Here is a 13,867-nt window from a genome sequence, read left to right as displayed (position 1 = left end):
CAAATCTGAATTCAAATCTCGCACTAACCCTGGGTTATCTTAACCCGGCTTTGAACAACTCGGCCCAGAGTTCTTTGTTAGGTTTTTTAAAAAAAATTATCATAGTAGACTTACTGGTTCTTCTTCTGGTGGCAGAAAAGAAGGAGATCGTGAGCGCATACGTCTCCCTGGGAGAAAAACAACTTGTGAGACACAACAAACATAAACACATGGTAATGTTAATGATGACAGCTTATGTTAAGTTATTGCAGGTCAATAGTCAATTTGAAACATAATATTGGTCACTTACATTATTCATTTAAACGTTAACTTCATACGAATCCAAGTCTACGTTTAAATACTTTTTTATTATTTATAGCCGTAGGAAAGTTAGGATTAACAATTAAAACTGCAAAGAAGAAACAACTTATCTATAAAAAGAAGACAGATGTACAAAATAGCAGCAAATTTTTTTTCAAAATACAGTAGCTGGATACTCATCAATTTACCTGCTAGAAAATACGCGTCAAACGACACAGCCATTTATTACCATTTGTTTTCTTTCCTAAGTCTTACTTTAACTTCAAAATAAAGACTTACCTGGAAAATTTATGTGTTTACTTTTAAATGCAACTAATTATCATAACACCTGAACCGCTACATGTAAGAAAATTCAAACATCAACAGTTTCATGAACACGGTATGAACGTAAAAATGACTGTTATGATGCGGAAGGCTATTCGTTATGATTAGTTGAAGTTTGAGGTAAAACGAAATATTCAATAAACATATAAAAAAACCACGAATTTTATAGCTGCCACATAACGTAGACATTAAGCAAGGCTTTTGCATGTTTAAATGACACTATGGTTAAGCATTTTTGTTTGATAAAAATGATGAATGGTGAATTTTTCAGACTTAAATGAATGCTTGATAAATTACAGCTCGATGCTTTTCACATGGGTGATAAGACTAAAAGTTACTTCTTGTTAGAAACGATTATTACAACGATGATTGGCACAATTAAAGGTCCTGTCGTTGGGGCTAATGTAGAGGAAAATAGTAAAAATATTTGTACATGAAAAAAGTCGAACGTAAACTACCTCTACGTTATTAGCAAGATTACAATAGTAACAAAAAAACAAAATTAAATTCGATGGTCTACTCACTTTATAAGTGTTAGAAGCGACAACCAGATTATATACGACGTTACTCACAACATCAGTTAAAATAATATATCATTTAAGAGAGCGCAGTAAAATTAGATTATAGCTTTTTAAAGTTAGTTTTGCTTTAGTATCATTAGTTAATTTGTTGATGATATTATTGTGTAATTACAGTTATCACTGTCAATATGTGAGAATGAACGTTTACATAAATGTTTTCATGATAACCAGTGGGAATTAACGGTAAGGGTATGGAAGGGAAATAAAAACAAACTAATACACGACATAAACATTAACAAGTTATGCCACAAACACACAGGAAACGACTTGTCTAAAAAGTTTTTCTGGAATTTTTGTTTCACCCATTTTAGGAAATAATGAAACAAAGCTTTGATAAGCTGTTTCATAACTATAAAAATATCAAACCAATGAAAATGATAGTTAATTCCTTTTCAGCGGGTCAGCAAAACCTCTTCATTGTTGGCCATTTTATAAGCCACTATCCAAAGACGAAATGTGTTTTTTTAATCATCGACAACTGGTATAAAGGATTATGTACAGAATAGAAGATTTAGCAAAAAAAGACACAAATGTGACTTACCGTCCTCAGACACAGGATCCATTACTGGGGAATCTATGCCTCTAAAGAAATAATTAACAAAACATTAGGCTTAAAGTAAAAATAACGTGATATTTTACTACCAGATGTGTTTACATCTTCACACATTTTATATGCTCCAAAATTCAATTCTCTCTTCCCCTTTGTTTCTTGATGCTTGAAGTCCCTTCAAGAGACTAAAATTTTCAACATATTACCCGCCGGACGCTTCCAAAAGGTCATCATGACGTCATTCGTGAGTATTATGTCTTTCAAATGATTAGAGATCGCCTTCAGAAGTACTTGAGTAGACTCTTGGTAACTCTTTCTAATATTTTAGTTTTTAAAAAATAACTGTAAAAGTTTTGCAACGTGGGTGACTCAGTGACGAAAGCTGAAGTCAAACAAACAAATGATTCAAATAATTCCCTTCAATTTTAAAAGTTTTGCAAGTATTTGGATTCTTATAAATATTTGGAAAGCAAAAATTCCCAGATTAGTTTTCACAAAAGCTATACTGCATGTAATTTTAAAGCAGCAGCAAAGGAAAGCATTGTCCTTTACCTCTAATCAGCAAATGGCTGTGGATCATAGCAATTGAATCATTACTATAACTAATGGTGGCATCTATGTTACAAATAAGTTTTCCTGATGTTTAATGCAGTGACACAGTTTTACATTTCTAAGACGGTTATGTACTCAGGGCTGTCTTCATTTCTTTAAAAAAAATAGCAGGAAGGGAGGCAAGTCGCCAGGAAAATGTGTGTTGGGTGTTAGCAGTTCAGGTTTTGATTTTTCTGTGAAATTAGGTAAAACCTCATAGAAAGAGAGGCTAACTTACTGGCAGTCCCGGAGCACCTCATTGTTAAGATACCCTAAAATCGACATTATCTGTACTATATGCATCAAGCAATAATGGATGAAAACTTGAAAATTAAACTTTGACTTATATTACTGTTACTGCAAAGGTTATAATTCAGTGACACTTACACAGACTCCACTGTTCCCGCCACTGATCGTCTTATTCTTTTAAGTGGCGCAAGTTGTGACGTAATGTCCCTCTGCATAGAGTCCCAAAACAACAACAATCATTATTATGTACAGTCAACTCTCTCTAAGACGGACACCTTTAGGATCAGCACTAAGTGTCCTTCTTAGAGAGATGTCCATCTTATAGAGAGTCAACTTAGAGGAGTAAAGAAATGCTGCAGGGACCAACTCCAAGTGTCCGTCTCATATTGATGTCCATCAAGAGAGTTGACTGTAACTCTGTTCTTATCTTAATTCTGATTGGCTAAAAGTGCACTGTTAATAGTGCGCTTACGCAACAGCACGGGGGAGAAAAGAAGACGGTAAACCTTGTGTGACAAGCGTGACAATAATTTTGTTTGGAAAACTCTTCCGCCGAACTGCACCCTCCATTAAACAGGTCTTTTTGTAAAAGACTAGAAAACATTAACTTAAGTGAAGATCACGAAACACACATAAGTAATAGGCCTGTCACGTTTGTCACACACAAGAGTTTTGCCGTCTTCTTATTTCTGCCGTCCTGTTGCGTAAACTCACTAATTCCATCTGGCAATAGGTTTCAATACGTCGTTCTTACAGATGAACAAATTTTAAACATTCCAAAGTGACGAAATTTTGCTGATAATCATAGTTTTGTACGACGCCACTTTACAGGCTGCCAAAAGGTTGGAGGAACATTTTTCGCCATTTAAAAGATCTTTCAAAGAGAATTCTACAAAACTACAAGGCTTTCCAGGAAACTTTTAGAGCGAACTAAAGTTGACACAAGGGTGAAAACGTTAAAACGTTGTAAGAAAGACGATGTATCACTTGGTGTTTATTTCGTCTTTTAACATAAGTTCATGTGTGTTCATAATAAAAAATCATTCTATAGGTTTTCATTACCTAATGACGTAAAAGCGTCCGAATCTAAAGCTTTCTTTAAAAGAAAACTGGCTAGTAGGCAGGCAAACTGTTGACTACATTTTACTATATTTTATTATTTGTTCATATTTTTAGTGTAGTTGTACAGTAGTTACTTCTGTTTCTATACGGCTTTTATGTTATATTAACTTGTGAAATAACCGTATTCAAATAAAAGTGAATCAATCAATCAATCATATCGAGCATTGCCAAGGTTTCAGTTTGTGTTATTTGCCTCAGCCTCGATAATTCTGTCTTTCAAGTTCAACCTCATCTAAAGATTGTTCATTTTTCGAATTAAGATACCGGACTGGGAAACAATAACAGTTACAACAATATTGCAGAACACTGACAAATCCCTAATTGCAGCAAACAATGTGAATGTTTCAATGTGTTGCCAGCTATAGCTTAAGACACACACACAGAGCCACAAGGCAAGCAGTCATGGCAGACTGATGAAAACACCTACCACTTTTTGTCAAACTGAACATACAAACATGACCAATCTGTTTTAGAATGTATTTAGTGGCCGTGTGAATTACATGGGTTCCACTGGTATCTGGCATATATTACTTACAGTAGTTTTCATGCTCTCAGATCTTCCAACATGTTTTGCTAATTGGGGTTTCTCAAGGTAGAGTTCGCTAGTGCTAAAGAAACAAAATACAAAACAAATAATTAGTACAAAGGTTTCTTATGAGGAACAGGGTGCTAACAAGAAGAATTTTGGACTATTTTCTGCCTTTCTCTCTCACTTTGTTACATGAAAGGCACGCTGCTCTATGCACAGGCCACCGAGTAAAACATAGATGCTCAAACGGTGATAAGAAACAACCTTAATTGCCAAGATGTGAAGGTTCCGACTATAGGGATTGATGGGATGAAAATTTATTTTATTTTGGATATGTGGTCGCTCATGGGATATGAAAATTTTTATGTATGGATCAGAAAATATCATTTCTTCAGTTTAGTATACGACTTGTTTTAGTTCCAGGTCTCTGTGTCTGTATTTTCAGTTTAATAAACCAGCTTTTTTGGTCGTCTAACAAGAATCTGTCGATGGTCTAATCAATGAATTGTCCGAGAAAAGGTGTTTGAAAGTTTATGGTTTGTGTCAAAAGCTTTTCCTATTTGCAAGTGAAGAAGAGTCCTTTCATTTTCATGTTAAAAAGCTTGTCAAAAAAATATACCACGGAACCTGTACTCAACAAAGTTTTATACGGGGAGGCTCTGACCCGAGGTCAAACCCATGACCCTTTTATAAACTATTTTTGACAAAAAAAGGTACCCCTGTGATATACCTTCTATTGACAAATGGTACTCCTTTCACATACCTAATTAAGAACTTTGCATCGCTTTCAACTGCTGTTAATGCACTGTCTTCAAAAACGTGAATAAATCCGCACAAAACCAGAACGTTTTCTCGACTTTTTCACCGAGATAAAATGCATCTGGTAACCCTTTTGTGCCCTTTTACAAACCGAAATAACAGATTTCCCTACCCTTTCATATTTTTCAACAAGTGCAATCCCTACACTTTTATATACCTGAATCGTGAAAAAGGTACCCCTTTCGCGCAGAGCCTCCCCGCATAGGCCATAACAGGCAATACCCCTCCTTCCGGACAAAACCTAGCCGGGCAGTCAGTGAACAACATAGTTAATAAGTTGGAAAAGGCTCACCCAATCAGTGGGTAGTGTTGGGAAATGTTGTTTTTAATAAAACTTTTGATTCTCAAAAAAATAACTTTTCAAAGAAAAATTGAGCGTGGATTACGGAGTCACGGAGTTTTAGAAAACGTGTTTCGTGAGTCAACAAGTTGCATTTATGATTACCACTTTACTTAAAGATTCTCACCTTTTAAGTCTTGACATCCCTTCCTGCAAGGTAAAGAGAAAAACTCAATCAGAATCCCTCTTTAAAAAGAGAGGGCATGATAGATGAAACTTGAATATAAATTAACTGTATGGAAGAAAATGTTCTTAAGTAATTCATTTTGTTTAATAGCTGATGAAACTTACTTCTGGTCCTAAATATCTTTCCCTGCAACAAGAAAACATTACAACTGTTTAATGGGCGAAAAATAAGAATATCATGGTTGGCTTACTACTTCAACAATAACACTGTACTAATACTGTAAACAGCTTATGTTGAAAGAGTCACTGTTTCCCTTCGGCCTAAATTTGCTTGATTTTTGCATGCGACGCAATGTTTTTTAAAGATTATTGCCGAGATCTATTTTCTTAGAATAAAATGCTGTTATTGGTATTACAGAGGATCTTTAAAGCGCGTTTCTTGCATCAGTGTCATTATTATAACTTAATGAATACATGGGGAGGGAGGGTATGGGATTTGAAGCCAAACACTTCACCCAGCAAAAAAAGGCTTCCATAAGATCAAAGATTAATTTTCTAGCAATTGACAAAGCAGTTTAAACCTTAACTTGGTGCCACAGAAGGATCACAAAATACATTCATTTGGAGCTGAACATATTTATAATCATGTTACCTGTCTGTTCTAGACTGGTCATCACCCATTATTCTAAGGTAACAACAAAAAAGACCAGCAAAGCAAATTAGACATCTGACCCTAGTTGTTCAAAATGTGGATAAAGCTACCCACTATCCACTATCCACTATGTGATCTATTCAACTTTTGAACTAGGGCCTGGAGTTACTTTTTTGCCCTCATCTGGAACAAACACACGAAATGATAATGGAAATTCTTATTTTCAATATACATGTTAATAATTTTCCTGCTCACCATGGTGAACACAACATCATTCTAGCATAGAGCATTGGGGTGAGTTGCTCAAACGACAGGTAACACAAGATTGAGGGTTAATTTCTATGACAACTCTTATTCTTTGTTTACAATACCTGAATGCAGATGTGTCTACTATTTCCTTTGTTTGAAAACGAAAGGAAGGAAATACGAGGACATATGCATGCTTTCTACCAAGATTAGAGAAAACGGACTGTACCCTGCTCTTTAATAACTCAATTTTAAGCGTACGCGACAATGGTTGCTTTTACCTGTTCTCCCTTCCACCTGAAATCTGTCAAACAGAACGTGACGATTAGTACGAACTCCATTTATTCAGATCAAGAAAGAAATGTTCAAGATGATTCAAATGTACACGTGATAGAATCAGAACATGGCTCCCTTCAATGTATGATTTAACTGTAATACAGTTTCTGAAAATGTCACCTGGCCTGCTGTACCAGTCGGCCTCTTAGTGACCAGGCCCTGATTCCTGTGATTCCTGTTTGATATGTGACATCCAATGTCATGCGTGTAAATTAAAAAGGCTTTAAGATATTTAACAAGAAACTATACTTGGGAAAGGCACGTCGGAGTATTTTACCAAGGAGAGTATGTGACACTGAAAACTGCCATTAATACAATAATCTGCTTATGCACTAACAGTAATGGATAACTTACCAAGTCATCATCAAGAGAACCACTTTTTGTTTTATAATCAACTGAAAATGTAAAAGGCAATACCAATAAGATAATTATTACATCTAATGTGGCTAAATATCATTTAAGCAAAGTTAAACTCGAGCAATTACAGCCAGGGGTCTTCCCTATCGGCAGTACATGACCTGTGGGGTGGCTTTCAGGAGTTTTGTAGGGTTTCAAGGTTCATTGCTTTACAAATACAGTGTTATCAGCTGATTTTTGCAGATCAAAAGCTCAGCTATCGCTTGCGAATCATTGAGGATTCTTGTATCCTCTCCTCCCTCCCACTGTTTTGTTTGGTTGCCAGGGTAAGTATCCTTTCAGGTAAGTTATTTCAACTGAATTATTTCAGTGTGACTGTGCTGGTTAGCAGGCGCTCATTTGAGTGGTTCCTGCATTCCAGGGTTGCCATGGATATTTCCCTGCCGCTTACCGAACCTGGCACCCCAATAACCTGTAAGGCAACAGTTCCGCAGCTCATCTATTTGTGAAGAGTCTAATCAAAATACTAGATAATAATATTATATCAAGAAGCACTTGACAACCAACTTAATGACGCCCACTGTAATATCAAGTGCCCTTTGCACAGTTCAGCCAAACTCAAGAAGGACAAGATAACTGGATTCAGTGATATATGGAGGTTTGCCATCTCTTTCCAAGTTAACACAGCCTTTCCATAAGATATTTTACTGTCTGATTTTCAGCTGTCTTTTTAACGACTGAGATAATCTGGGGGCGGGGATAATTATGTGAACACATCTTACCTCCGGGGCCATTTTCAGGGTCATCATCATCTTGACTGTCATGATTTTTCACCCAATCTAAAAAGGCAATAACAAACAAATCATGTCAACATTAAACCCACCCTCCACAGACAAAAAATGATATAGAGTTCAGCAAGTTTGTTAAAAATAGAAACAGTAAAAAAACTCAATATACACAATTAAAACCATTCTTAGTAAAGTTTAAATTAGAATTCTAGAATTCTGGGTATCTTTTCAATCCTGATGCAGTTTAGTTTAACTACGAGGTTGATAAAGTTAACAACAATAAATACTGGACCAAAACAATACAAAATGGTCCATTACTGCCACTGTAAGATAAACATATTTAGATACCTTAACAACAAATATTGTCTACTACATTAACGGACATACTGTTTCACTCACATTTTTCCCCAAATGGCTGACTAATTTTCCGATTATTATTTACAACTGATGTTGACCTGACAGCTGGTTTCTAAAACAAACATACAATAAGTGTAAGAGTCTTTCAATTCTTGTAAAGAAAATTTTCACTGTCTATATTTTACAGGTAAATTGTAAGTTATACATAAAAAGAATTTGTACGCTGACATTCAACAATAAGTGCCCGCTTTAAATAAGTTATTGTGACCACATTCCTTAACTTAGCCTGTGACGTAACCTAACAAAACCATTACAATTTGTTGACAATCACTTGTGTGTTTGTACTTATTTACAGAACTGGAAATGCTATAAAATAAGAACATGTCAAAAAAGTCTGTTAATTAAAAAACCCTAGAATGCAAACTAAAAAATATACAAAAAAAAGAAGAACCAATGTGGCACTATCAATCCTTTACAGAATATTAAAAAGCTAACCAGATAGTAAACAAAAAAATAAGGATCAATCATTAGATTAGACCTTTGAAAGAACTGGCTGGTAATCATATTAACAATAATATCCTGTTTGTTATTTCACCCTTATAGTCAAATGGTCATATAAAGGCTGATTAACAGTTTGCTTACTTACCCTTTTCTTTTTAGGTCCAGGGCATTCCTCAATTGCCTCAAAGCAGTTTCCTTTATGCACATTATACTCACAAGCTAACCAAAAAAAAGCATTAACTTAGCCCTGATAAGCTGTAAGGGTAACAACGAGATTTCTCTGATGCTCTGATGGTATACACAACATTACTTAGGAATCAATTTTGCCAAAGCAAGGTTAACAAAATTTAAAGCAAACCGATTATACATGGTTCATAAATTGAGCTACTAATTTTATGGTACTTATCCCAAACTCGCAACAGAAGTGAAAATTGGAACTCTGTTTTTGTTACGTTACAAAGACCATTTTTAATTAACTACGACTGTAGCTTCTGATAATACTTCTATTATAATCATGATACAATGATTTTTTTTTTCACAACATGAGCAAATAAATTTTCAACAATTTTGTCAGCAGTTATGGTAGAAGGAAATGAAAGCAGCCAGCTAAGGATGGCTAACTACTCGGCAGTTTTGGCCAGCTACTGGCCCTCATTGACAGACCTGTCTTCTTCACAAGCATAAAACTCAACTGACTAAAACAACCTCCCTGGTATTATTTTCACTTAAGTTTTGAAAAATAACCAAACATACTTGAGCACTGGAAGCCTTGATCTCCAATGCCCCACAATAGGCCATTACAGTGGTTGCAGAAGGTTAGAATTGTGTAGTGTGTACTGACAAAATGGTGTCCTTTTATCTATAAAAAAACAAACAATATCCTGCAATCAGCCTACAACGTCAGATTGAAGAACATACTGCAGTTAACAAGAAACCCTGCCCAGATCATTTTCTAGTATATAGTTTTCCTAAACACTGTCTTTTCTGTTTCTTTGCATCTCATCACTACCACAGACATCAGGTACCTTTTTGCTTGCTTTAATCTTAAACAGTGCAGGTCTCTGTTCTTTTCTTGTGAAACTTGAATATCGCTCTAGGATATTTGTATTGTTTCCCTGTTGCTGGAAAAAGAAACACATGCAAAATATATATAAAATGTCAATCACCAATACTATTACTAATTTAAGTGAAGATATGATCGTTGCAGTGGTAATTGCAATTTAACCAATTGCAAATTAACCCCCCCCCCCAAAAACACTAATGCAGAGGCCATGGGTTCGAATCCCGTTGAAGTCCCCCAATTTTTTTTTTCTGAATTAATTCGCAATTTTATTGCTTAAATTCCAATTACCACTGCGACAATCTTCATTTAAATTCCACAGTTCACATTATCTTCATTCCAATCCTATTACTGTTATTCAGAGGAAAAACAAAAATTGGTATGTTGTAATAACACTGAGTAGCTTTATTTCAAACAACTATTGTTTTCTTTTGTTTAATATTAAAAATAATATCCTTCACAATCACAGTTGTTGCCCCATGCTTGTTTGATGCATCACACCTATGACCCAATAGTGTCCTTTTTACACACCATCTCTTCCCTGCTACTTGACAATGGTGAGCAAAAAAATGATAACCTTACTGTTGTAAGGTGAGAAGCTCAATGGTAATTCTGACTGACCTTAAGAGTGAGTCCAACTTGCTTTAAAAATGTAGTTAGGGCAGATGCCATTGCAGTGCTGCCAAATAAAAAATGAAACATTGCTGACAACATGGCACATTACATTTTCAAAGGCTGCTGCCTAACGGGCACCAGGTCACAAGAGGCACCTATGACTTACCCTCACGCAACCAAAATTTCAAACTGGGAACCTTAGCGGGCCCCTAAAACTTATGATTCTCAGGCTAACTTCCAGTGAACAAACAACAAAATTGCCTGCTCATTCCACACTTTGGAAACGATGACGGACAACGTTTAATCGTCAGCCATAAGCAAAAAAATATTACTGCCGATAAAAGGTAAACAAACAGCATTATGTCTTGAAATTTGCTTCTGTGACTTCCGCTGCAGAGCAGTTGAAAATGCTCATCTGAAAATGGCGTCACATGAATTTAATAGTCTTCAAATAATAAAATCATGACTTTTTCTTCAGTGTTAGAAGCATAGGTCACTACTGCATGAAGTAAAAACTGATAAAAAGTCACAATCCGTGGAAAAGTAAGCTGGTTTCAAATTACACGTGATGGCTATTAACTTTTGCAAGTTTGAGGCATTTTGTATCTTGCTACGAACATGAACAGTACACTCGGTTTTGCCTCATCACGCAAAGCTCCTTAACTTATCTAGGAAGATCAAAGGGTCTCTGCTCACAGGGTATAAATTGATTAACAACAACTTCTTCAAAGATAGATCTTTCCAGCGATACCTTGTTTTGGATATTCTGACCAATCCTGTCAGAGTTACACTCACAAGAAAGGTAACATTTTGAGGAAAAATCCACTGCCAATTTTGCTGTTTACATACTACTCTTTGAAGATTAAATTTGCCCCTTTCCTAAAAAGTTAGCCAGCTACAATTCCATGCAAAAGAGTGATGATAAAGTGGGCAACAAAAACAAGAAAGGCAAAGCAAAAGAAGAGAGCAAGAGAGAAAGATTGAAATAGGTTCGCAAAAAAGGTCCAAATCTTGACTTTTGCGCATGCGTGAAAAACAAACAGGCTGTTTAATTACATCAGATTAGTCGAAAACTATGCCTTTTGTGTTTGCAAAACTCATTTTTAGCCACTCTTATGCTAATTAGCCAAAAACTAGTCCAAAGAAGAGGAATTGGTGAACAATGCGGTTTTTTCGCTACTAACGGGCTGTCACCAAAGGGTTAATAAAGTTACCAATCTTTTTAATTGAGCTCTTAGAAATGCTGCTTGGGCTCCTAACTTTTTAGTTTAGGAGCCCGAAGCGCTCCCAAAAAATTTTTCTAGGCAGCAGCCTTGATTATCGCGTCATAATGTCCTGGCTATGTTATTTAATGTAACAGTATGGGTGCATGGAAAAATGGAACGTAAGAGGCTCAAGTATTCTGTCATCTCAAGCTAAGTGAGCTAGAATCCATGTCTACACCTTTTTGGGAATCTAGAGAATTCTAATTTTAATCCAAGTAAACATTAAGAAGATAGGTTGCTATTTTTTATTTGGTTACTACCACCCAATCTTACTTTCTGTCAATCTGAGTAGCATCAGCTGTGGCATTAGAATCAAGTTCGGCCCTGGAAAGAAATTAAAAACATCATAAAAGGCTCTAAAGAAAAAACAATAAGTTTCAGTAGCAGATGAAAAAAGAATAGTCATATAAAACATAGTTGCCAAAATAGTCATTAGAACTCTTTGTTTAACAAGAAAAAAAACAAAGCAAAAGAGACTTTCGATAAAGTGATAAAAGATCAAAGGAACATGTAAGAGCTATTTAAAGTTGCACTAAAGGAAAACACTTTGATAACAATTTTCCTATGTTATGATTTAGAAAAATTAATAATTCCTTTTTTTTAGTTATCTTAGTAATTATTACTAAGATAACTCACTTCATTATAAAGAACAAAGTGACACTTTCACCCCCCGGGGATTTGGATTGTGCATTTAGTGAAGGTGTCAAAGAAATGCTTTTAATTAAGAACTTCACACCTTCACTACACGTGCAATGCTATTCGCTGCGGGCCAAAGTGCTTACTTAACCAGTATGTGATTTATTTCTTCTCATCTCTTGCATTTGTTCAATAAATTGTAATATTATTCACATCTCACTTGATAATGGAGTCATGAGGACCCTAAAAAGTCATGTTATAAATCTTTCATTTTTCTTCTTAAATGCTTGTTTTAAAAAAACTCTGCTTATAACAAGAGAATTCATGCCATGTTTTCAATTCACTTCGTGTTATGACTTCACAAAGGTCCGTATTTTGCCAAGTTGCTCACACAAGGCCAATAATATTGTGGGCTACATTGTTTGTACCCCTAAATGGGTTTTGAAATTCCCTGCTGGATGTCTCCACGTAGGTTTCAAGACAAAAAGTACGCAAGTGCTGGAAACCAATTTTGAAAATTTCAGTAGCTATTCCTTGACCTGTGAATAAAACATTAATTGACAATAAAACTAACAAGATAATGAATAAGATGCTTTCTGGCAACTAGTAGCTTTGACACTCAAGTCATCAACACTCCTTTTTTTCAGGCACTTTGGCAACTGAACTTACATGATATTTTCCAAGTGCGGCATCAGGGTCTGTTCCACTACTTGCAGTTCCTTTCCCTTATCCATGTGATCATCTGTAAGACATGCAACCAGTTAAAACAAGAAGTTCATAAGAAGTTAAATTAAATTTAATGTAGTTAACAACTAGGGGTGCAGGCGCGTATTGTCGGGCAATGGTCAGTGCAGTGGTTCAAGCGCAGTCAGGTTTGGATCATCTCTATGTGCTTTGTACAGCATTTCCTGCCGGCCTCTCTCTTTATTTAGTCTTTGGATCACTCTTTTCCCTCCATCCCTTCCCCCTTTTTATTTTTACCCTGATAAATCACTGTGACAGGTGCCTGGTGCCATTGGCGTGAGAGCTCAATGGGTTTACCAGCCACAGGCATAACTCTGCCAAGGGGCTGGCTTTGCCGAAAGTGGAAGCCCCTGCCCATCTGCTCTACCAGACAATAATCTATGAGACAGTTACTATGGGAAAAGATCATCCACTCAGTTATATAAGGTTTCCAAAAAAGATAAGATAACTGTGACTACTACTCTTGCACTACAAAATCTTCTCTCCATGTTATTTCTTGACAATGTACTTACAATGTTAACAGTTACTTTAATAGTGGGAATTTGCTTCTTATTAGTACCTTGAAGCTGATGATCCCCAAACAAACTACCAAGACCAAGAGCTCGTTTATTCCTAAAATCTGCTAATAGTTCTCCTATTTCGTCTCCTGCAGCAGCCCTACAAAAATGAATATGGCCAGGGGAAAAAACAGTAAACATCATTGTGTATATTAGAAACTGCAGATTAAGAACCTCAATAAATATCATATAAAGGACCAATGAATTGACTATTATTCTTCA

At 35.8% G+C, this 13,867-nt stretch overlaps 1 protein-coding gene across 1 annotated transcript in view; it reads right to left on the bottom strand.

The window, feature by feature from the left end:
* The window catches only part of LOC140950546 (rho guanine nucleotide exchange factor 11-like), a 65,102-nt gene that overhangs the window by 29,979 nt on the left and 21,256 nt on the right, over positions 1-13,867 (bottom strand). The window contains 17 exon segments of the mRNA XM_073399786.1: positions 115-167; positions 1,747-1,787; positions 2,734-2,804; positions 4,253-4,325; positions 5,533-5,589; positions 6,184-6,216; positions 6,711-6,733; positions 7,120-7,160; positions 7,905-7,961; positions 8,310-8,379; positions 8,914-8,987; positions 9,522-9,627; positions 9,794-9,889; positions 10,450-10,507; positions 11,982-12,032; positions 13,014-13,086; positions 13,648-13,745. Coding sequence (XP_073255887.1) covers positions 115-167; positions 1,747-1,787; positions 2,734-2,804; positions 4,253-4,325; positions 5,533-5,589; positions 6,184-6,216; positions 6,711-6,733; positions 7,120-7,160; positions 7,905-7,961; positions 8,310-8,379; positions 8,914-8,987; positions 9,522-9,627; positions 9,794-9,889; positions 10,450-10,507; positions 11,982-12,032; positions 13,014-13,086; positions 13,648-13,745 — 1,075 coding nt within the window.

The sequence above is a fragment of the Porites lutea genome, chromosome 10 (genome assembly GCF_958299795.1).
Source record: "Porites lutea chromosome 10, jaPorLute2.1, whole genome shotgun sequence".
In the NCBI taxonomy this organism is placed as follows: Eukaryota; Metazoa; Cnidaria; class Anthozoa; order Scleractinia; family Poritidae; genus Porites; species Porites lutea.
Note: the sequence above shows the minus strand (reverse complement) of the source record. Positions and strands in the feature narration are given on the sequence as shown.